Genomic DNA, 25,883 nt, shown 5'->3' with positions numbered 1-25,883 from the left:
CATCTCTGAATGCACAGCACATCAAACTTCGAAGCAGATGGGCCACAGCAGCAGAAGACCACATCAGGTGTCATTTCCAAGCGAAGAACTGTAAAAAAAAAAAAAAAAAAAAAAACCCCTGTTAATTACATATTAAAAAAAGGCAGTTTTTAAATGCAATTGCCGACTTTTTTTTTTTTCCCCTCTATAGCTCCAAGAAGGAGCTGTCATTTTCTGAGGGCTAAAGGAAACAAAGCGGTGGGTGACATTACCCAGTGACCCTGCCCCTTTGTTTCCTTTAGCCTTGGGGAGAGTGACAGCTCATTCTCTGAGCTATAGTGAAGATAAAAAGCTGGTAATTCCATTTAAAAACTGACACTGACCTATAGACAGCCAGTCATTGTATACATTGCTCCTCTACTGCCTTTCACCCCCGTCTGCAGTACAATCTCCTGTATTGGCACTTGTATTGGCTAAATATTTTCCAATCGGCAGGTTATTTTCGGCTGATATATTTTGACGGCCGAAATTTCAGTGCATCCCTATTAATATACAAATGCTGTAATCATCATTAACATCTGTAGTTATAGGCACATAGAACCCTATGTGTTCATGGAAGCACAGGGCCCTAAACACAGGTGCTACTTAATACAGCATTGAGCCCCATTCAGACGCTTCCCGCCATAGCACCTGTCCTACTTGGGTGCACTAAAATGCCAGGAGGTGCTCGATGCTCTTATGCAGGCCATAGACAGGTCGTTTATCAGTCGAATTTTCGGCCGCATGAAAAATCTGCCGATAATCACGCCGTTAGTGGGGCCAGCCCGTCGACCGCTTTTCTCTGATCTCATTTACTTTTATCAGTCATGTTAGAAAATCCACAAAAAACGGCCATTTTTCGTGGACATTGGTGGCAGCATTGCTGCCAGCAATGGCCGATTTTTCATTTATCGGCCTAAAATTCGGACTATAAACAACCCATGTATAGCCTGCCTTAGACAGCCCCACATGCAAGCCCTATGCTTGGTGGCAGCAGAATCTTGACAGCCTGCTAGCCTTTCAGTGTATATAAATTACTCGCAGTAAATGTAGTGAGGGCTTGTGTTAAAGCTGTTACTTTGTGTGAGTGCATTTGGTGCCCATTCACACCAGGGTGATCTGTTGCTGTGCATTTATTGCATACTTAAATAGGGATGCTCACAATATACAAATCTTTGAATGTGACTAGCATTGGGAGGAAACATTTTAAATCTTAGGTCTCTAAAGACATGGCCGCACAATAAAGTTAGATGAGAAGCTGTTCAATGTTAAACTGTGTAAGGGGCTCTTTACAGTTAGAGTGGTGAGGATGTGGAAATTCTTTCCACAGTTTGTCAGCAAGTAGAGTAGATAAATTAAACTTTAGTTGTGTGTGTTGGTGAGCACAACGTACAGGGTTATGGAAAATGGTAGTGACATATATTCTCAAGTTAAACTGGATTGATTGGTGTCTTTACCAACTATGTAAAGATATCTGAAATATAAATATATCTATGCTACATCATGATGTTTACTAGCATTATAAACTAACATGTACACCATCAATTTTACCAAATGTATATGTGCAATTCTTTCAGCGGGCTAGCTAAGCTTGAGTAAACTATCCGTTTAAACTCTTAAATAATCATTGGATGCTTATAAATGTCTACTAGCTTCAAGGTTGGAGCCTTTACATAATATTTTGTATTTGTTCTCCCTTAATTTTACATATTTTGTTACAGCAGGATTTGGAGTTGAAAACATGGCAACAGCTATGGATGAAGACTTGGAGGAAGAGCTGGATGAGAAGGATGAGAAATCCTTGATGTGCCCCCCTCGAATGCATAAATGGAAGTTGGAACATTGCATGGTTTGTACAGTCTGTGGAGACTGCACTGGATATGGAGCTAGCTGTGTTAGCAGTGGACGCCCAGACCGCGTTCCAGGAGGGTATGGACTTGTAATTTTAAGGTTTACTGAGAAGGTCTCAATTCCATCTTTTGGCCCAGTATACACAGACATCTTTGTATGCACACTTTATGAGCATCGGTAAGCCTTCTTAAAGCCAGTTAAAGCAACCTATGTCATCTAAAAAAGAAATAAAAAACTATGTAAGTTCCCTGTAAGAGAAGATGGCATAATCTCTGACAGACAGTCTTTCCTACCTTCACTCTTATTCAGTGCTGCAGCCTCTAGTAGACACTTCAGAATTTTGTCACTTCAGTTTAGAGTTTAAGTTCGGTATCCCCTGCCCCATGCTGTAGTTCAGTTATCCTTCTGTCACTGCTCAATCTTAGACTGATGTAGTGGTTAGAGGATGCTTTAACCTAAATGCCTGTTTATACTTAACTGCAGCATTTACCAATCCTTTAGCAAGCATTAACTGTCTTTAGAATCTGAAATCAACATTGCAAGACAGTAGTTGAAAGATGCTTTGAGACATCTGCTTTATAACCAAGTTCACCTTTTTAAAGAGAAACAAAGAAATGATAAATGCACATCTTTTTTGCAGGTAAAAAAAATTAGCATTTATTTTTTTATTAGCCTGAAAAAGCCCTGCACTTGCAATCAGCAAATCACTGGTGAAGTGTCAGGCCCCTGGAGACTCGGTGTAGCTGCATGCCTGTACTTTACGGTCAAGCTACTGTAACGCTAATTTATGAAAAAGGAGATTGTATAAATGGACTTGATAGGCACAGAAACTACATGCGCAAAAAAGTAACATCAATATTCCTTTATTTCAAATCACATATAGACAATTTTGGATAAAATATTGTTGTACAGTATACCTGTAATGAATGTCCCAAAGCCCACAATATATTCAAAAGGATGACATACAGTGTAGCAGTTACCACCAAAGTAATCCTGTAGGGGGGGGGGGGGGGCAAAGAACATTCAAAGGCTGAAGAGAATGCCCACCATGTTTTGCGATGACAGTCGCTTTCTCAGGGGCTAATTATATATCTGAAAGAGACACATATACTTAGACAAACAGAAAATCATGAACCGCAAACGCAATTAAACATTGTAAAAATGTTGAGTTTAGCACTTACAAAATGGACCATTATGCACCAGACAGCAGTGGACCCTTCAATCACACAGGGGAAAGCCTCCTCTGCATCCAAGATGGGGGGGAGACAAATAAGAAAAACCTACCCGTCAGGGCAATGGCCCCTAATTGCATCCAAAAAGGACCATAACCGTGTCTACACTGTATATATCATTCCCCCATTGGCGGTCTACCGCAACGTGGCATACAACAGCCAATGGGGCTAAAAAGGGAAACAAATCACATTACACATCCGTATGACTATCTCCCCAATACCATGTCAAGCAATTGCCTCCGTTGAATCAAAGTTGGCTTACCAGTACTTGGCCATTAAGATCTCAAAGAGCAAGAACACCATCCAGGGCTGCTGCTCTAACAGGAGTCATGGGACTGAGCGGCAGCCCGCGGCGTTATATGCACCCCGATCCGACACGCCACGTTACCGATGACAAGTGACTGCCCAGGCACGATACTCCCGTGCATTCGTCGCCCTGGAGAAGGCAGCTAACAGTGGGCCAGAAACTGTGCGGGATGGGCCGACTGCCCAGAGGGGCAAAAACCGCGGCTACCCGGCCACATATCAGACCAATTAGGAATTGACCACCTAACCCCAGCCAAGGAAAACCAGGGGAGCAAGAAGCCGGTCCAACCCCCACTGACCAAAAGGTCCACCACGGCATGGCACACTCTTTAACAATTTTACAATGCTTAATTGTGTTTGCTGTTCATGGTTTTCTGTTTGTCTAAGTATATGTATCTTTTTTAGATATATTATTAGTCCCTGAGGAAGTGACTGTCGTCGCAAAACATGTCGGACATTCTCTTCAACCTTGGAATGTGCTTTGCCCCCCCCGCCCCCCCCCCCCCAGGATTACTTTGGTAACTTCTACACTGTATCTCTGGTTGTCATCCTTTTAAATATATGGTGGGCTTTGGGACATTCAATGCGGGTATACTGTACAACAATATTTTATCAAATTGTCTGTGATAAAGGAACAGTGATATAACGTTTTTGCGTATGTAGTTTCTGTGCCTATAAAGTCCATTTATATAATCACCATTTTTATAAATCGTATATACCAGGACGTGGTATATACAGTCAGCCGCAACTGTTGACAGTAGTTGTAGTTCATTCACTGAACTCTGTAAATCAGTGATGTTACCAGGTAGGTGGTCCCCACGCTATCATGTTGGATCTGCTGATTTAGTAACATGTTACACCCTGAATATGGATGTAACCTGTTCTGAAAGGTGTACTTATTAAGGCTGACTTCATTAACACATGGGAAAGGACACATTTCACAGAAAAGTATGTGTGGTTTGTTGCAGTGCAGGTTATTCTGAAAGGCACCAAAGTGCACCTTGCAAATGCACAGCACCTTAGTAAACAGATGGGAAATTATTTGTACATTCTGGTGTGTTGCACAAAATAAAAGGAACTTGTCTGCTTGTGTGTTGTGGTGTATTGGCAGCCCATTAAAAAAACAAAAAAAACAAAAAAAAAAAAACAAACGGGATGCTACAAAGTACTGCAGAGGAGTGAAGAGGGCCTTAATGTTTTCTAGAAGCACGGGGAATGTTCATACTTGCATTAACCTGAGACTGAAAAAATAAGTGTGTCCTGGGCCAAATGATACTTGCATTTACCTGATTGTCTGTCTTACATTCCTTGTATTTCTCACCATTCCTGATGTATTTTTATATTGCAGAGTTTGCGGCTGCGGTTCTGGAGAGTCCGGCTGTGCAGTGTGTGGATGTTGCAAAGCTTGTGCTCGAGAACTGGATGGTCACGAAGCACGGCAAAGAGGAATTCTTGATGCAGTGAAAGAGATGATACCTTTGGATTTGCTCCTAGGTAAAGGTGTGAAATTTTCCATTTTTATTTTCATTTGTCTGTATGTCCCTTGATTTGGGTTTTCAATAGATTTAGGCTTTACATTAAAGTGTACATGTGGGTAAAATATAACAAAGAAATTGGTTTGGCTTAGCTCTCAAGTGCAAGCACATTTCCTCCATGGTATGTTGCTTTAAAATGACTACAAGTACAGTAAAATAACAATAACTGCTGATACAACTAAACAGCAGGTCAAAAGATTCAGCAGCACTGACCGTCCAAAATTAGCTGCGTTCTAGGATAATCTACATATGTATCGCTAGGTTTACAGAGGGCCTAGAACCAGGCTACTGCATGGTGATATGCAGCCCCCTCTTGTATTTGTTTATAATGTGTGGGGGGAGGATTATTCAGTTCTGCAGAGAAACAGTTAAACTTTTGGGGTTTTTGTCGTCTTGAATCCTCTTTCAGCTGTGCCAGTGCCAGGAGTTAACATTGATGAACACCTACAGTTACGTCAGGATGACAAGAGACAGAGGGCGGTCATCAGGAGACACAGGATAGATGAAGGGAGAGGTAAACTTTCCTACTGAAGTTTGTGCAATTTAGTTTACAACTGGAATAATAAACCCTGGATTATATTGGTATATTTCTATGTGAATACCTTTCATGGATACACAGCTGTCATTATTTCCTGTTTGATTTTATAAATGGTTAATCATTCATGTTCATATTTGTCTCTAAAACTAAATAGAAGCTGTATTTTTGTATTGTCATTTTATTTTTTATTTCTCCTTTTTTAGGCAATAATAATAATAGACCTAATGGAAATATAGGTATGGCGACTATCCTGATAACTGGTAATTGTTATGAATGTATATTGTGAGCCTGTAGGTAAACACGTGCACTTCTTAAAGTACAGGAGATTGTGAATCACATGGTGTTGGTTTCAGATTAGTATACATTGCCAAAGGTACTTTTTTTTTTTTTTTTTTTTTTTTTTTTTAATTTAAATTTTATATTTTTGTAACTTTTTCTGCCTTCAGATGTCAGATCTGTTTTTTCTCCTTTTTACTTCTGTGTTTGTTTTTTATGTATTTATATGTGTAAATATAATGATCCTGGAGCTTCAAATCTGTTTATTTACCAGTATTCAGTAGCTGCTTTAGCAAGGGACTAATCCTAAATCCTAATCGTTAATAATTGCAGCACATATCAAAGTCTGCAGTTTGGTTTCTGAGAAGGTATGAACTGTTACCTGTGAGTAAAATAACCACAAATATACACAGGATGGCGATATAAAACATTTACTAATTTATGTATTGTACATTTTCTATTTTTATATTTTTTACCTAAATGTTGGATACCTTAGGTACTGAGCTGTGATGACATACCATCGTGGAAACAGCCATGTTATTTTTCTGCTCCTCTTCTTTTTGCACCCTCTCCCTGCAGATGTTTGGGAAAACTGATCTGTGTACTTGCAAAGTAATTTAAAGCCTAAATCTATTCTAATACTAATAAAAATCCCTAAATGGCTAAAAAGTAGCCCAGGCTGTCTTCAGTCTTCTGGATTGAATGACTCCTAGCCACACTTCATTCTGTAAATGCAAGGTATCTTGGACTCATCCCTGAGAGGGCCTCACTGCAGTGCTGTTCATTTATAGCGTATTGATGCAGAGAGGACTGGTAAATATAAAGTACAACACGGTTGCCGAAGGGTCACTGGAAGGCAGATGTGAAGATAACATTAATCTAGTACACTGCATCATAACCAAAAGTATCTCCAGACAATTTATTTTAGCTTTGGATAGAATGGGCTAGGGTAAAATGTATACCTGTGACTTCTTTAGGGAGCATTTATTACTTGGCCTTGTGACATTCATAAAAGAAAGTGGAGAGTGTGGTTGTCATTGAGACAGGAAAGCAGACAAAATTATAAGTACTGTCCTCTGCTAAAAAAAAAAAAAAAAAAAATTATTTATATATATTTTTTTGTCAGGGAGCTTTGTCACCACTTCCTAGCTTGACAGATAGCTGCAAAACTCTCCTACTCTATCCGAAATGCAGAAGAAAGAAAAAAAGTTACAATTTAAAATGGCTCTAAAGCCTGAACATGTTTTACCCTAACGCAGTGGTGGGCAACCTTTTTTTTCAACTGAGCCAAATCTCGCCAAAACCACGATTTGAAATTCATTTTGAGAGCCACATTTTTAAAACTGAAAATACATCCCCCATAGTGTAATTCATCCCCCATAGTGTAATTCATCCCCCCTATAGTAATTCATTCCCCATATTGTGTCAATTCACTTACCTTTGCTCCGCGCGTTCCTCTCGCCGTGTTCCCGCGCCGTTCCGGTCTTCAGGGCGGACTGTGAGAGGAGAGGAGTTTGTCACGCTGCCCTGCGTACATCCTGACAGCCAATGTTTGCCACGCTCCGTGGGCCGGATTAAAACATCCGCCGGGCCGGATTAAAAGGTCCGCCGGGCCGTAGTTTGCCCATTGCTGGGGTAGCTGCAGAGTCCTGACTTTTGGGGCGGCCGCCCGAGAGGAGGGAGGGGAGCGGGCGCACGGCACACAGAAGAGCCGCATTAAAATGTGTAAAGAGCTGCATGTGGCTCGCGAGCCGCAGCTTGCCGACCACTGCCCTAACGTATTCACTGCATTAAGGTAAAACATTTTTAGGCATCAATATTCGCCACTTAAGTATTTGTAGAACTTTGCAGGGGGACTAGGGAAATACTACATACGCATATATATTACACTTACAGCTTCTGGTGCCCTCAGGCTTACCACTCTAGATTAATATCCTATAGAGATTTGTTTGGAGTCATGTGCTCTGCACTGATTTACAAAAATTTATTTGGTTTTCTTGACATACCATTCTGGTTAATGGTATTCTTATTAGCCACACCCCTCTCAGCCTCTCTCCATATATGGACAAGTGGTATTCATGTGCTTTTTGTTCACACTTAGTTTCAGTAAGCTTGATTTTGGCTAAGCCCCAAACGCACGTTTTCATAAGAGCTACAGTGATCCATTACTTGCTCATGGAAAGTCCACATTTATTTGAACTTCACTGGTCTCATCACCATATGACTCCTAACATTTAAAGATCCGGAGATGCCCAGCTTTCTTTAGTATTGAAAATGCTTTAAAGAGAAAAAATTATACGTACCTAGGTGGATGCAGCATCGCTCCAATGCTGCATCTGTCCCCCTCCAGCTCTGCAGTGAAAATTGAGCTATCAAACTCTGCCGATCGCTCAGTTCTCCCCCTCTGCTCTGAGCAGAGAGCTGTGACTGTCAGGCACTGGCTCTCTGCTCTTCCAGGGCTCACTGGAGCACTGGGCTGTGGAAAGGGTGGACGGGGCTGAATCAGACTCTGTGGATTGCTGAGAGGTTGAGCCAAGTGCCGGTCCAGGCTCCTGGGTGGATCTTGACCATATGAACGGGATCTTTTCAGAGCCTGAACCAGCCCTGAGACATCAGTAGACAACGGGCTTCAGCCTGCTGTTGGCTGAGAACTGATTTACAGGAGTACAAAACTAATTGCACTCTTGTGATCCATAGAAGCATAGCCAAAATAGCTTTGGCCATACATCTCCTTTTAAGAAGTGATAACATTTTGCTGGCAAGCCTATAATTGGTGCGTTCAGGCAATTCCCTTCATTTGAGCTGACATCTTTGGTAGAGATCATTGGTGCTTTTAATAAATGTGAACTTGTTTAAAAAGCTGATAATTTTTCTTTTCCGCATTTTTAAATGTTTTTGAATCTCTGCACCCTGTAGTGTCCATACGTTCTTCATCTTATGGTTTTTAAGTGTGTGCAGAGCCGATTTTTATTTAAAAAGCAAAAAAGCTGTAGAATAGAAAGGGAAACAGAATGCTTATTGCCCACAGTAGGCAGATTCTTTATGAAATTTCCTTGAAAATGTCTAGTTACTGACTTTTCATTTCTGCATGCTTCTATTTTTTAGCCATGGTTCACATCGGATGTAAACTACTTCAGTGACTTCATATGCGTCTTCATACACAGATGTTAAAAAGGGTTGCACATGAAATCGCACAAAAATAGTACAGGAACTTTTTTGAAAGTCGCTGAGACTCCAGTTGCCCTGTTTTTGAATGGTTCCATAGCAGCAAATAGGGTGCAACTTGTCATGCGATTTGAATCTGTCAAGTCGTATGACAAGTCGCACCCAGTGTGAATGGGGGCTTAGGGGTTTAAAGCAGAACTTTACTCATCACTTGATAAAAAAAAATGTTCTTTAGCAAGGACCATAAAATCCACATTAATTATGCTACCAAAATTTAGTAAGTTATGTAAATTCCCTCCAGCATTGCTCTTGTTTTTGCTGGAAACATTTTGCTGAAGCACAGAGCCCCTGAGCAGCAGTAAATCTTTGGGCTGCAGCAGATCAGCCTACATGATCAGGACAATGCCAAAATATAGACAGAAACTGAGCATGTGCAGAGCAGGGTGAGACTGTGTATTACTGGATTTAAAACTATATAGGCACTTTTTTTTAATGTTTTACTTATAAGCTATACCTGTAAAAGGGGCCAGCTTGAAGTACTCTAGCAGGGCTTAATTTTCTGACTAAAATTTTATGGTCTGTCAGCCTTCATATTAGACATGTGATCTCTTTGTACTAGAGAAACAGCACCTGTGGTGCTGTCATGTTTGTGAATTGAGCTTAAAGATATGTGATTGATAAGGTGTGGAATCAAGAAAAAAGTCCAACCAAAGAAACCACTTTTGAATTTATCCCTTTAGTTCTTTGGTTTAAGTGCATGTGTGTAAGACACTTAACTCAATATGTTGGAACATGAAAATGTCTTGTCTAGTGCATGGAGTGGCCTTAAAACTGTTAATTTTGTGTAGACTCCAGTCTGTTGCAACCCATACCTTTTTGCTTATAACTCTCTGGGACTCAAGGTATATGAGCTAACTTACAAAAATTCTTCCCTGCCCCATAGCTATGGCCACTACTACCTTGTTTGCAATCAGAATTAAAGCTGGCCAAACGTAGTAGAGGTTAGAACAAATGTTCTTGTGAACATTCATATAAAATTCTCAGTACATTTCATGTTTTGACCATTGTTGTTCAAACGCGCTTCAAAATGGTTTCCTATTAGCATTTGATTTTGGCATGAATGTAATTTTATTAAAACAAAATAAAATCACATTCAGTATTAACAATTCATTCGAGAAATTTTCAATCCTGCTGCTCGTCACTGTGGTCGACAGCTAATGTTTATTTAACCTGTCTAAAAATGAGAAAATTGACCATTCCTAAAATGAGAAATTTTGAAGAAAACCCTACTAGTGTATGTGGCCATCTTCACCATTGGGATAAATGCAAGTTAGAGAGTGAAGGTTAAAAGCATAACAAGATAATAGCTGTTCTATGAAAGGGAATACTAGATAGAAGACAGCTTGAGTTTGGAAATTCTTAAACTACTAATCCCTCTGGCTCCTTGTATAGGAGATGAAGAGGAAGACCTACTTAAAGTCCAAGTCAGGGTAGCAGCTTGGGTGACAACCATGATGCCCTCCATAGATACTCATGAGCAGCTAGTATAGCCACTCACTGAGAGAAAGCGTGTTGTTCACAGGATTACTAGGAAAAAATTGGCTAAAAAAAAAACTAATGCAGCGACCACATCTAAGGACTGGTGAGCTGCAGAATATAAAATTGTAGTTTTTTGGGTTAGATGCACTGTAATTGTGGTGTCCCAGAAAGGTAGAAGCAGCTAGTGTGTGATGCTGGATACCCTGGGCCACCCAACATCAAAATATCCGTTTTTTAGTTTGTGATAATTTTCAGTTGTGTCTTGCCATTGTTTTTCATATTTTGTTATGTTCATTTTACCACTAAACTTATTTTTATTTTGTGAGCTTTCCCATGCATGTACGAAATGTCTCTTCCCAGGCCCCTTTGTATTTCCTGCTAATTTTTTCAACAACCGAGGGCAGGCTGGTGTCAGACTAAGAATTCTACCAGCACAGATAAAACTTAAGCGGAACAAGAAAAAAGGTATTTAGTCTTCCTTATTCACTAGAGAGGACAAACATCTGATACTTTCCTGAGCACATAGCATCCATTTCTTTACACTTTCCTTTTCACTGGGGAATGGCTGTCTTATCACTTGATTTGTGTTGGTAAATCCCAGATTCATGGACAGTGTTTGACACATGATACAAAAGACCACTGCGACGGAGATGCTACATGTCCTTTCATTTGTCCTTGTGAGGACTTCATTTAGTTACTTGCATCTGGCAGGGTAATATGCCAGACTTAATTAACACTGGTGGTCTGTAGTTTCAAGAATGATTATGCTGCTACTACTATTTCAGAGGTATTTATACCTTAAAGGCCAACTCCAGACAAAACCAGTTGTGTGAATGAATTGGGAAAGTCTTAGAACCTAACCAGTGGGAAAATGGTCCTCCCTAATTCTTGGTCACAGCAACACAAAATGTTTACAACTAGAGTGGAGCAAGGGTTGGGGTAAGGTTTCCATTGCATTCCTGTTTTTCCACTACCCCCCCATTTCTTGCTCTTGGGGCATTTCTGTTTACTCTGGGATATTAATGAAAAGATAAAAGGGAACAATTCCCAATGGGGTTCTAACCGTTCCCCATTTGACTTCAAAAGTAAAAAAAGAAAATGGCTGGAGTTGAGCTTTAAAGTACATGTCACAAGATTTCATTTCTGGCCTCCCTCTGAAGGGGCTCATTGCCTGGCTTCAGTACTTTCTTGCTACATATGCATGTTCCAGATCAGTAGCTTAAGAGTCAGACTTTTGATCACTTTTTTTTTTTTTCATTGACTCAGTAAAGTGGTTGTAAACCTATACATATACCCAGTGAAGTGACTGGCCTCTGATGATGCACAGAAATGAATCAAATCTTCCTACATAAGTTGTACCTGTTTATTGACCGTTTTTTCTTTTCTACATCCGTTTATAGTCCAAAATTTATAAAGCTTGTCTGAGCTGTCAGAAAGAAGGGGGGCGGAGAGCTGAAATTGCACACTGCACAGCTCAGTGAGGAGAGTTCTGAAAGCTGATTGGAGGGAAAGGGCATGCACCCCCTTAACAGAGCACACAGGAAGAAAGCTGAGGCTATCAATCACAGGGTGTGTGCTGGAGATCCTCCACTGTCACCTTTTCATCTTTTGGTGTCAGGAGAAACATGTCAGAAGCAACTCATGCAGATGGGAGTGAGGCGGTGGACAGAAATGACACTTGGTGCTCTGGATAGAGAAAAGTACACACTATATAGAGCGATATACTTTTTTTTTTTTTTTTTTTTTTTTTTTTCTCCCATATTTCATGTCAGCTTTACAACCACTTTAATAGAGGCAAAGAACTGAACATGAAAGCAGAACGGCAGCTTAGTAAGTCAGAATGTTTATCCTGTAAGTTGCTTGGTAACCTATTGAAATATATGTTCTTATATATTGAAATATAATTTTGGAATTTTGCTTTTTTTTTTTTTGCTCCTAATCCAACATCATAGTGGACAATATATGAAATTTAATTGCCTTGCTCTGTCATATCTCTGTCCTTTTTTGTGAATATAGTATTTCATTTTTTCATCTGTTATTGTCTGCCTTTTTACATGTTTACTGTCTTTTAGTCAAACTGAGAACCCGCTAAGCAGATTTGTGTGCAATATAATGCCTTGTTCACACCATTTGTGCATGAAAACTGATGGAAAAACATGCTGATTTGACTTGAGTATATTACAGTATGTGTGCAATATAAATATCTGCAAGGGCAAAAGGAAAACAGGTGTTTTCTATTTGCCCTGTTCACACCACAATGTAAGAGTCCTGCATTTTTTTTTTTCACAGTACATAAAATGCATACGTTGCATTGTTGTCTTTTTCTGCTGTTGCGAAGAAAAAAAACAGTCTCTGCATGGTGTGAACAAGGCCTCAATAGAAATATGTATAAAAAAAAATATATTTTTTTTAAATTGTTTTACTTCAGGTAAAATCTATGATCAGAACATAGCTGCTTTTCAAACTATCCAGTTTCACTGGTATTGCCTAGTAAAGCATGCTAGAAATGTTTTCTGTGTTGGCTGTGACTGTTATTGCTATGGTAACCGTAGAAAGATTTCTTTTTAGTCATTCATCTTTCAGTGCTAAAGCCTGGGGAAAATAGTCTGAGAGGCTTACCTGGTTTCTTCTTTATACAGTGCCTTGAAAAAGTATTCATTCCCCTTGACATTTTCTACATTTTGTCATGTTACAACCAAAAACCTAAATGTATTTTATTGGGATTTTATGTGATAGACCAACACAAAGTGGCTCATAATTGTGAAGTGGAAGAAAAATGATCAATGGTTTTCAAATTTTTTTACAAATATGTGAAAAGTGTGGGGTGCATTTTGTAGTCAGCCCCCTGAGTCAATACTTTGTAGAACCACCTTTTTGCTGCAATTACAGCTGTAAGTCTTTTTGGGGATATCTCTACCAACTCTGCACATCTAGAGTGACATTTGTTGCCCATTCTTATTTGCAAAATGGCTCAAGCTGTCAGATTGGATGGAGAGCATCTGGGAACAGCAATTTTCAAATCTTTCCACAGATTCTCAATTGGATTTAGGTGTCTCTCCTGCCAGCAAGGACATGCTGCTTTGTGCTGTGCAGAGAAATACAAACACACACCGCACATAATGAAAAACAGCACACAGTTAACCATTTGATCGCCCCAGTTGTTAAACCCCTTTCTGCCCAGTGCCATTAGTACAGTGTCGGTGCTTTTTATTAGCACTGATCACTGTATTAGTGTCATTGGGACATCAGTGGTAGTTAGTTCCTACCCAGTGTCAGAATGGCTGCCTCAGTCCTGCTATAAGTTGCTGATCACCACCATTACTAGTATAAAAAAAAATAAAAAATACAAATTCCATTATACTTGCCGCCATTTGTAGATGCTACTTTTTTTTTTTTTTTTTTTTTTTTTTAAGCAAAGACCTGTAGCGGAATACATTTTAGCCTAAATTTTATGAAGAAATTTCATTTTTGAAACATTTTAGACTGGATGTTTTTATAACACCAAAGTAAAGTGTAAAAAAAACCCCCATGCAATTGTCAGTTAAAGTAACGCAGCAATGTATCGCAAAAAATGGCCTGGTTAGGAAGGGGGGTAAATCCTCTGGAGGGCAAGTGGTTAAAGTCCAGTTTGTACGACAGACAAGTCGGCCTCCATAGATATAATAAAGAAATGCATCTGGACAAAAAGGATCATACCTGAAAAAAGAAAATGAATGCAGCCACTACTCTGAAGGATTTGTAAGCTGCAATTACATTAATTTTGAGTTTAGATATGCTGTAAAACAAGGGTTTGTGTGCATCTCATTGGATCTTGTCATTGTTTCCACCTGCCTCAGCCAGTTTTATGTTGACTTTTGTTGGGCAGAGAGGGCAATCTACATTGCTCTCGAATTCTGGTCAATTCAGCAGGAATCAACCAAAATTTGGGATTTGTGGCTTTCTTAACCGCTAGCTGAATGATGGCTACAGCGCACGGTTGTCCAGTTCTGGGAGGATGTCATGACGTCCTCCCAGAACATGCCTTCCCACGCACCCCCAGCATCGCGCACCAAGCGGTCTCAGTGATAGCTGTGTCCTACGGACACAGCTGATCACGTGATGTGGTAAAAGGACAGTCACAGCGGCCTTTTACCACATGATCAGCTGTGTCCATTGACACAGAAAATCACCGGGTAAATGCAGTTGCCGGTTGTCGGCTGCACTTTCCTCACGCTGTCACTGCGTGAGGAAAGTACTGCTGATAACCGGCAATTGTCAGAAAACAGATCGGCACTCATCAGGGCACAGATTATCAGTGTCCAGCAGTGCCACCCACCAGTGCTGCGTATCAATGCACATCAGTTTGCCAAATTACCTGTTTACCACATTTTATATAATAGAAACAAAAACTTTTTTTTTTCCTCCAAATTTTCTTTTTTTTTATTTTTTTATAGCGCACAAAAAAACACCCAGTGGCGATTTAAATACCACCAATTTGTGGTAGTACCACAGTAGTCATACCATTATTTGTGTGAAAAAAAAATTTAAAAAATTTCTTATGGGTACAGTGTTGCATGACCGCTCAATTTGTCTTGCAAAGTGCGACAGCAAATTGGCCTGGCCAAAAGGGGGGTATAAATGCCCAGTAAGCAAGTGGCTAAAGTGGTTGTAAAGGCTCAAGGTTTTTTACCTTCATGCATTGTATGCATAAAGGTAAAAAACCTGTGTGCAGCTGTGCCCCCAGCCCCATCAATACTTACCTGGGCCTCATTGCGATCCAGCATTGTGTACAACAGCCTCGGCTGTCACAGGTGTCTGCCTCCTCATTGGTTGAGACAGCAAGTGGGAACTGTCAATCACAGCCAGCCAATGAGAGAGGAAGGAGCCAAGCCGCTGCTCCGTGTGTGAATAGACACGGAGCAGCGGGTCCCCCCATAGCAACCTACTTGCTGTGGGGGGGCCCGACAGGAGAGAGGGGCCAGGAGTGCCTGCGGGGGATCTGAAGAGGACGAACCAGGCTACACTGTGCAAAACCACTGCACACAGCAGTATAGACATGTTTGTTATTCCCACCTCCCCCCCAAAAAAATTAGACTTTAGAATCACTTTAACTTCATGTAGGATAAATGCAAACTTCTGAGTTATACAGTATTTTACAGTGCTTATCCAAGATTTTTTGTGTTAATTTGGTTGCTGTCCTTTTTTGTTTTTCTATGTCCCAATATTTGGTTAAGTAAAAATGTAATCTTGTGTTTTAATCATGATTGATTTGCGGCTTCTCCCTTTTTTAAAAGCAATTTTCTCAACATTTCACTTTTCATTCTTCATATGTCTTTCTTCTAGGTGTTGCTTAGAATTCTGCCTCTTTACTATATTTTCTGACTGCTTTTATATTTTGCAGATGTATCTGTGTTGTAGTCCAGCATATATGCGATACACTTTGACAGTTCCTATGCATTTATTGTCTGGAACTCTGGAATATATGCTAGCAAAATTGTGTGATTGGATGCAGTGTTTTAGTGTTCAGTATTCCTGTAACTTGCATACAGGATCAATTGCAAGTGGATATTTCCCAGCTATGCTTGTCATTCTTTCCTTTTTGTTGTTCTCACGGATTTCCTCTGATCTAGCACCATGGTGTACTTTATTTTTCTTTCAGAGGGGTATCATCCAAGAATGTGCACAAGGCCACTTTTTTCTGCTCTTGAGCATCTTTGCATTGAGTTCAATTAAGCAGTACCAAAATGGAGCTCAATTAGCTCTTTACCTGGAGCAAATCAGATCTGCTTGATGGTTTCCAATTCCTAGAAATAAGAAAAAAGCTCAATGCAAACATGCCTGACAGTTATTCTTGTTTTTGTCTTTTCACAAATGTGTTTGGTCTATAAGATTGTTTTATTTTTCTTGCAGATGAGAGCAGAGAACAAGGAGAGAAGGATGCCAGCAAAATCACCACTTACCCTCCTGGAACAGTTCGGTTTGATAGTGAGCTCAGGGCTGTTCAAGTCAGCTGTGGCTTTCACCATTCAGGTAAAGCTGTTTGGTAAAGTGAATAGGACAGTGGTTGTCAGCTTGTGAGTTATAGGGGGCCTTAACTGCAGCACCTGACATCTCAAAGGCCACACTTAATACATATATGGAATGTTAAAGAAGACTGCCCATGCTTGCTGTAGAAGACAGACTGGGAACATGTTACATAAGACTACTAGAGATCACTGCCTGTACATTCCTTTTACAAAATCACTGTATGCCATGGTTCAAGGACTGCATGGCAAGCGCCAAAAGGTCCTTAATGTGTACTCCATGTTTAAAAAAAAAAAAAAAAGTCTGTGTGAGACTCAAAATTAGAATATGGTGCAAAAGTTCATTTATTTCAGTAATGCAACTTAAAAAGTGAAACTAATATATTAGAGAGACTCATTACATGCAAAGCAAGATGGTTCAAGCCATGATTTGTCATAATTGTGATGATTATGGCTTACAGCTCATGAAAACCCCAAATCCACAATCTCAGAAAATTAGAATATTGTGACAAGGTGCAATATTCTAGGCTCAAAGTGTCCCACTCTAATCAGCTAATTAAGCCATAACACCTGCAAAGGGTTCCTGAGCCTTTAAAAGGTCTTTTAGTCTAGTTCAGTAGGAATAGCAATCGTGGGAAACACTGCTGACCTGACAGTTGTGCAGAAAACCATCATTGACTCCCTCCATAAGGAGGGAAAGCCTCAAAAGGTAATTGCAAAATAAGTTGGATGTTCCCAAAGTGCTGTATCAAAGCACATTAATGGAAAGTTGTGTGGAAGAAAAAGGTGCACAAGCAGCAGGGATGACTACCGCCTGGAGAGGATGGTCAGGAAAAGGCCATTCAAAAGTGTTGGACTTTCAGAAGGAGTGGACTGAGGCTGGAGTCAGTGCATCAAGAGCCACCACACACAGACGGATCCTGGACATGGGCTTCAAATGTCGTATTCCTCTTGTCAAGCCGCTCCTGAACAACAAACAACGTCAGAAGCATTTTACCTGGGCTAAAACAGACCTGGTCTGTTGCTCAGTGGTCCAAAGTCCTCTTTTCTGATGAGAGCAACTTTTGCATCTCATTTGGAAACCAAGGACCCAGAGTATGGAGGAAGAATGGAGAGGCACACACTGCAAGATGCTTGAAGTCCAGTGTGAAGTTTCCACAGTCTGTGTTGATTTGGGGAGCCATGTCATCTGCTGGTGTTGGTCCACTGTGCTTCATTAAGTCCAGGGTCAATGCAGTCGTCTACCAGGAGATTTTGGAGCACTTCATGCTTCCTTCTGCAGATGAGCTTTATGGGGATGCTGACTTTATTTTCCAGCAGGACTTGGCACCTGCCCACACTGCCAAAAGCACCAAAACCTGGTTCGATGACCGTGGGATTACTGTGCTTGATTGGCCAGCAAACTCCCCTGACCTGAACCCCATAGAGAATCTATGGGGCATTGCCAAGAGAAAGATGAGACATGAGACCGAACAATGCAGAAGAGCTGAAGGCCGCTTTTGAAGCATCCTGGTCTTCCATAACACCTCAGCAGTGCCACAGGCTGATGGCTTCTATGCCATGCCACATTGAGGCAGTAATTGCTGCAAAAGGGGCCCAAACCAAGTACTGAGTACATATGCATGCTTATACTTTTCAGAGGTCCGATATTGTTCTATGTACAATCCTTGTTTTATTGATTGCATGTAATCTAATTTTCTGAGATTGTGGATTTGGGGTCTTCATGAGCTGTAAGCCATAATCATCACAATTATGACAAATCACGGCTTGAACTATCTTGCTTTGCATGTAATGAGTCTATGTCTTATATTAATTTTCACCTTTTATGTTGTATTACTGACATAAATGAACTTTTGCACGATTTTCTAATTTTTCAAGTTTCGTGTGTGTGTGTGTGTGTGTGTGTGTATGTGTATATATGTATTAGCCAGTTTGTTGAAATGCTAGTAGCCATGTAATGAAACCTGATCAGTGTCTTACCAGTTCCAGTGCTTTCCAGTATTTGACTTTTAAGAGGATAATCCTAGTGTAGGTGCTATATTTTTTTTTTCTTCTAGCAATTTCCCAATTTTATTTATTTATTTTTTTTTGGTCTGGTTGTAGTGGTTTTAATGGAAAATGGAGATGTTTACACTTTTGGATATGGTCAACACGGGCAGCTGGGGCATGGTGATGTGAGTTGTAGGTAAGTATGAACAACGTTTTTCTATATTTTCATAAAGTAACGATTTTTTTAAATTAAAATTAAATTTCTCAATAATGGAATCGGGAGCTTTAGTAGCTGGGGGAAGGACACAAGTTGAAGCTATCTGTGCTGAACTCTGCTTCTATCAGATATAGATTAAAATTAACCAAGATGCTAAGAGCATGCTATTGCCTTTTAGCTCCAACCCCCTACCTGGCCGCTATGTCTAAAAAGGCTGTTTTGAGAGTCTGCCACTTGGGACACACTTGCATATTTGGGTGCATTGTCATGTTCACTTGTTGCATACAGTGATAGCAGTTCATTTCCTTGACTGCAGTAATTTCTGAAAATCACAAAGCATTACCATAAGTGATATTAAACACAATTGCAAATACCTTTTCAGAGTACCTTTTTTGAGGCATTGTTACTGCTTATAAAGTACTTCTTGCACTGAAGGTCCTTTAGAAGGAAAACATTGCAAAGGATTTTTTGGCCAGGAGGACTTTGTCCTACTTTCACTTTAGCAGAGATGTGTGAAAAACACCTGGCAATCCCAGAGCCAGATATCTCGCATATAAAGAACTTGATGTAGACAAAGTAATTTTCAGTTAGATGTCTATTGATGTTTTCAAAGGAGTCCCAACACTTTCACCCAAGAATCATACATTTTGCCAATTAGTATCATTTGGAAAATGTGTGAATACTAGGTGAAAGTTGGTTGCATTTTGTGTGAAAACCTTTTATAAAGAGACCCTATAGTCTTGTGGTGTTACGTTGTTTTGACAGTTGACATGTTCAATTAGTGGCTTTTGAACATGTTTTGTAGTAGACTTTCATGACACTTTTCTTTCTTGTATTTCTGCCTTGTGATCCAGTGTTTTTGTGCTTATATGGTGGGGGTAGGGTTGAGGATGCATAACATGTTCTGTACAATTCATTGCTGTATATGCATTTTATGTTTCACTTATTGTACGAGAAGGTCTATTTTTCACTGCACTGATGGAATTGATGAAAATCCCTTGTAATGCATGAAACTTATATTGCCTGCAACTTACTTGCCTTAAATACAGCAATACAAGCAATATAGCCTTCACACTGTGAGTTTGTTCTCTGATGCCCTGATTTTGTCGCACCATATGTAAGTAAAGCAAATTGTTCTTTTTTTAGGGGCTGTCCAACTCTAGTACAAGCACTGCCAGGTCCAAGTACACAAGTCACTGCTGGAAGCAATCACACTGCTGTCCTTTTAATGGATGGACAAGTATTCACCTTTGGAAGTTTCTCTGTAAGTTTTACAAACAAAAATGATCACCTGCTATATTTGTGAAGAAATAGGTTTCCTTATAGGAGTTATTAATTATAATTGAAATAATGCTTCCTCCGCCCTTGCATTTCATGAGTTTAACGTGACTACTAAACAAACAAATGTCACCATACACCACCATAGTGTAGAGTTCTGCTTTATTAGAAGTCTAAACCATAGTAATGCACTCACTATTAAAATCAGAAATGGCGGCTTATCTGATGTTGGGGGTCTGGGGGCTTTAACTCTGGCTAATGCACTATGCTGGTTTGCAGTGGTGTTCTCATGCTTTTTCGTGTTTGAGGTGCCCTCCAAGACTGCTCATTGCAAGGTAAAAATGGATAAAGAAGATGCCTACAAAGTGGTGAAAAAATAGCGTTTGGTTAATATGATTTTTAACATTTTAATTTTGTATAGGTTCATGTAAACATTCCATCCTCTCTAAGGCCCATAGGGCTGAATTGTGCACTTTAAAGTTTTTTTTTTTTTTAACCCCTAGTTCTTTTAACGACTACCTGTGGTTTCTGTAGCAAACTATTCCTCCCATTCTCATATGGTGCTCTGACATAATTGTATTTAGAATATAATTTATATTTAGAAATGCCTAAATTTCCAGTGATATAAACCGCATTTGGAATTGGATCTCTAATCCGTTTACTGTGCACAGTTAAAGTGTCAGACTTCTGTTTTAAAGTCCAACTGAACCTTCGTATTCTGCTAAATACATTCCAGGTGTATCAAAACAAAAGGTGTTTTTCTTACAGTTCTCTTTCTAAAGCTGGCCATATACTATTACCTTGGATTGTACCATTCATTGTAAGATTTCCTTTAGTTTTACCAAATCTACATAATAGGGGGACACACCTAAACAATCTATTAATTTTGTACTAGTACTGCATTGATGGTAGATCTAACGGAGATTGTATAGAAAAACCTTTCCCCTGTGGTCAGCTGCAGATTGGGACTCCCAACAGTGATCACTCTGCAGAGGTCAGACCTAAATCTCTGCATTCAGCAAACCTCATGTTCCCCACTGATTAAAGAGCTCTGAGTCAGCAGACCTCTGCAGAGAACCAGAGCCTGACTTTTCACCCCCCATATTAACCCAAGGTGATCTAATTTTTTTGGCCCAATTTTTTGCAAAGGAAGAAATCTGCCAGTTTGACATGGTTAAGACGCGCACAGCCTTTATAAAGAAAAAAAATCCAACAATCATTGGTTGCCAATGACACTTTAAACCCCCTTGTGTCTATACTATACACTGTATGGTTAATTCTATTCATTACATATTCAGGCTCTGCTTCCTTTGAGCCTTGCTTAATATCTCACTGTAGGTCTGCCAGAGAGGGTTTTTCTAAATGAAGACCGTTTTTGCAGTTTCTAATGACATCCAGAATGTATGTAAAGTAACATAAATACATAATACCCACACACTTAGTGTTTTGCATTTTGTAATGCTGATTTGTGGCCTCTTATTTAATGGAAAGTATGGATGGTGATACAGGCTTCCCTTTTATATTAACATGAAAGTGGAAACGCCAGTCCCCAGCTTCTCATACAGTAATTCTAACACCTTTGTATACATTGAAATGCAAAAGCATTCAGATTTTATCATTTGCTACTAAATTGTTTTATACAGAAAGGACAACTAGGAAGACCTATTGTAGACATGCCTTATTGGAATGCAAAGCCAGCCCCCATGCCCAACATTGGCTCAAAGTATGGAAGGAAAGCAACATGGGTCGGAGCAAGTGGAGATCAGACTTTCCTGCGGATTGATGAAGCACTTATCAACTCGCATGTTTTAGCCACATCAGAGATCTTTGCAAGTCGTCACATTATAGGTAAGCAAAAGAATACTGTGCTTGTTTTAGTGAATTATTTTTAGTTAGATAACACAGCCAGTCAAATGGTATGTTTGGTAAAATGTGGTATATCTTCTCATTCAAACTATATATTGCTTATTTTTGTGTACTGAACATTGGCATAGTGGTGCGGCTGATTTTGCAGCAGCATATGTGAGGCTATGCCTTAAAGAGGGGATAAACTCTGGAAGCTGTGCCCCAATAAAATGACATAGTAGGCAAAGGACTAGTCACAAGCATTTCCTGTGGTCTCCCTGCTATTGATCTTTATCCCATAACTGGCTTATTATGCCTTGTTCTATACCTCTATGTATAGTCTGCTACTTTGGCAGAGGCAGGGCTTTGCTTCCTCATATGTGTGCCACCTGCAAGAACAGTAAACTGCACAGTAGTGACATCATCAAATTACTAAACCAGTCAGAGGCAATAGTGCCTTAGAACACACACTACAGATATACAGCCATATGGCATTAGGCACCCTCACATACCAGGAAGTGAATTGTTGTTTTTCAGAAGGAATTCAGGACAAAACTTAGACAAAACAGTTATAAAGGTAGAACACTGAGAATCTTCACTTTTTGAGTTAAACACTATTCTACTTTTGTAAGTGTTTTATACTGACATGTCCTTATGTGTTGGAGGATTAGTGGTTAGCACTTCTTGCGCACCTTGGGTCCTTCATTGGAATTCTGACAAGGACCCTGTATTAATGGAGTTTCATGTTTGCCCTGCATGTGGGTTTCCACCCATACTCCAAAGACATGTTGATAGGTTAATTGGCTTAATGGAGTATGTCCAAGATGGCTGCTTTATCTGTATTCCTTTCTAAGGAGATGCTACATTCTGTACATCAGCTTACATGTAACTTGAACTCAGACTGTGTGCCCAGTCCAGTGATGGAACAAGTGAGCCAATAATAGCTGGAAGTGGGGGACAAGGTTTTTGGGAAGACATTTGATGAAGAATGGTTGGCAGTGGAGGGCAGTTTGGTTTAGCCAAGAATTCTGATTTATCAATGTTTGTAATCTTAGCTTCCTCTTTTAAGCTCTATGCACTTGTGGTTTTCTAAAACTACTAAAACAAAACTAGTATTAAAAATGCAAACCTGCCAACATTTTATGCTGACTAACCTGTGTAAGTAAAATGTACAGTTGTGTTCAAAATCATAGCAGTCAGACATCACTAACCTGATCAATCACTGTTTTTGATAGAAATATTTCTACATGGCAAATCATTTACTAGCAGGTGTAGTAGAGTAATAGAAATCCAACAGTCATGACATTCATGCTGCTGATTCTGTGTAATTGAATCACTAATTGAAAGGGGCATGTTCAAAATAATAGCAGTGTGGAGTTCTATTAGTGAGGTCATTCATTCTTTGAAAAACAGGTGGCAATTATTGCCCTTATTTAAGGAAGGAAGGCAGCAAATGTTTTACATGCTGGTTACAGTGCATTTCTCTCTGAAATTCTGAGGACAATGGGTCGTTCCAGACATTGTTCAGAAGAACAGTGTACCTTAATTAAAAAGTTGATTGGAGAGGGGAAAACAAATAAAAAGTGCAGAAAATGATAGGCTGCTCAGCTAAAATGATCGCAAATGCTTTAAAATGGCAACCAAAACCTGAAAGACGTGGAAGAAAAAGGAAAAACTACCATTCGAATGGATAGAAGAATAGCCAAAATGGCAAGGACTCTGCAAACAATCAGCTCCAGGAAGATCAAAGAAGGTCTAAAATTACCTGTGAGTAATGTTACAATTAGAAGATTCTTATGTGAAGCCAAGCTATCTGCAAGAAGCCCCCGCAAAGTCCCACTGTTGGGAAAAAAAGATGTGCTGAAGAGGTTACAATTTGCCAAAGAGCACATTGACTGGCCTAAAGAGAAATGGCGCAACATTTTGTGGACTGATGAAAGTAAGATTGTTCTTTTTGGGTCTAGTGGCCGGAGACAGTTTGTCAGACGACCCCCAAACACCGAATTCAAGCCACAGTACACTGTGAAGACAGTGAAGCATGATTGCGCAAGCATCATGATATGGGGATGTTTCTCACACTACAGTGTTGGGCCTATTTATCGCATACCAGGGATCACGGATCAGTTTGAATACATCAGAATACTTGAAGAGGTCATGCTGCCTTATGCTGAAGAGGAAATGCCCTTGAAATGGGTGTTCCAACAAGACATCGACCCCAAACACACTAGTTAAAATGCAACATCTTTGTTACAGACCAACAAGATTGACGTTATAGAGTGGCCAGCCCAATCCCCGAATCTTAATCCAATAGAAAACTTGTGAGGTGACACCAAAAATGCAGTTTCTGAGGCAAAACCAAGAAATAGAGAAGAACTGTGGCCTTTGTTCCAATCATCCTGGGCTGGAATACCTGTTCACAGGTGCCAGAAGTTGGTTGACTCCATGCAACACAGATGTACAGCAGTTCTCAGAAACAGTGCTTATACAACTAAATATTAAGTGATTCAAAGGAAAGCAAAATCTTCAAATGTTTTTCAATTTAGTGAATTTTGAGTTTGTAAAAAAGAATACAAACACTGCTATTTTTTGAACAGTCTAATATTCACTTTTCTTCAATTTGTTTAGAGGAACAACACAAATTTGATATATTTTTCTTCATGTTTTGATTTGGAATAGAATGTGTAGTGTTCCCAATGCATTTGTGTGTATGGAAATAAAAGCTATTAGAAGGATTTTGAACTTTATTCACTTTTTTCAACACACTGCTATTATATTGAACACAGCTGTATATGCTTTTTGTGTTGTCAGCCTGGTCCAGCCATGGGGTCAGCCTAGTCCAGCCATGGGATCCCCCTGGCTGAAGGGTGGAGTAAAGTGTGCTTGACAGTAACTGGGAGAGGTAATGTCACCCATAGGCTCCTATGGCCCATCTGCTGGCCGTTTCTCCTTTCCCCTGCAGCCACCACTTACGGACACAAGGGAGCTGGATCAAGTGACTGGACCACACTTGTGTAATCTTACTGTGGAAATGAAAGACAACAGACTATTTTAATCTGTTCTTTTTTGAAGAGACGGGTCAATGGATACAGTTGAATTTTAATTGGTTTGTTACAAAGCTGGTTCACTATATTGTACAAAATAATTTCTACATGTATAGTACGATGTTACTATGCTGTATGTGGAAGACCATTTGTTTAACGCAAGTAGCTGTAGCATGGAACCTGAACTTTTTTTGTGTTTTGTATGTTTGTTTGTTTTTGTATGCTAAAGAAAAAAAAAAGCACACAGTGTGTAAATGAAATGCAGCAAAAAATCATTTGATTTAAAATAAATAGAAGTGTGTACATTTTTCTTATACAGGATATTAAACATCGGTGTTAGAAGGGGGGTGGAGCATTTTTAATACTAGTTGGGTTTAGCCCCGAATTCTGCTTTTAACTCGCTTGTTCAGCAGTTTAACAAGTAAAAAATATATGTAAAGTCAGTTATGTTTAAAAATTGAAAATGCTTCTGTTTCTGCAGTGCTGACCATAACAAATATTTTGGAATTTAAAGCATTCTTCAGTTTAGGGCCAAAAAAAACTAGCTTATGTTGGCAATAAAATAAGATTTCCTTCAATTCTACAGGTCTTGTGCCAGCATCTATGACTGAACCTCCTCCATTTAAATGTCTTCTCATCAATAAAGTGGATGGAAGCTGTGCTACATTCAATGATTCTGAGCAAGAGGATCTGCAAGGGTTTGGAGTTTGTTTGGATCCAGTCCATGATGTTATTTGGAGGTTAGTTCTGAAAGTACGATTCTTGGACCATTTAGTGTGTAAGCTTGTGTTGGAATGCTGTAAGCACAGAAAAAAAAGCATATTAAACAGTGTGTGTGTTTGGTTTTTCTTTTCACACTTAAATACACACTGTCCTTATGGGCCCACTCGCACTATTGTGTTTTAGTAATCAATATTTTGGAATGGCACCTTAACCCACTGTTACTGTAGCAGACAACACACCTAAAGCTAATGCAGTGTGCTGCCTTAACATAACTAAATGTCTGAATTTTAAAATTCAAAATTAAAGCCTTCAATCTGAAATTCAGTAA

The 25,883-nt window shown here is 39.6% G+C and overlaps 1 protein-coding gene across 18 annotated transcripts in view; it reads left to right on the top strand.

The window, feature by feature from the left end:
* MYCBP2 (MYC binding protein 2) overlaps positions 1-25,883 on the top strand; it is a 304,426-nt gene that overhangs the window by 114,446 nt on the left and 164,097 nt on the right. For 10 of the 18 annotated variants that reach the window (XM_089680408.1, XM_089680407.1, XM_089680402.1 and 7 more), the window contains exons 15-23: positions 1,740-1,947; positions 4,756-4,907; positions 5,352-5,456; positions 5,684-5,716; positions 16,350-16,469; positions 18,566-18,647; positions 19,815-19,932; positions 21,590-21,794; positions 25,419-25,572. In XM_089680408.1, the coding sequence (XP_089536534.1) occupies positions 1,740-1,947; positions 4,756-4,907; positions 5,352-5,456; positions 5,684-5,716; positions 16,350-16,469; positions 18,566-18,647; positions 19,815-19,932; positions 21,590-21,794; positions 25,419-25,572 (1,177 nt within the window). The remainder of the gene's footprint in view (positions 1-1,739; positions 1,948-4,755; positions 4,908-5,351; positions 5,457-5,683; positions 5,717-16,349; positions 16,470-18,565; positions 18,648-19,814; positions 19,933-21,589; positions 21,795-25,418; positions 25,573-25,883) is intronic. The other 8 variants (XM_089680411.1, XM_089680398.1, XM_089680412.1 and 5 more) reach the window with 5 other exon arrangements.

Source organism: Staurois parvus, unplaced genomic scaffold, assembly GCF_062004578.1.
Source record: "Staurois parvus isolate SC_StPar_1 unplaced genomic scaffold, SC_StPar_1.0 ptg000243l, whole genome shotgun sequence".
Classification (NCBI taxonomy): Eukaryota; Metazoa; Chordata; class Amphibia; order Anura; family Ranidae; genus Staurois; species Staurois parvus.
The sequence above is the reverse complement of the archived record's forward strand: the minus strand, read 5'-3'. Positions and strand labels throughout refer to the sequence as shown.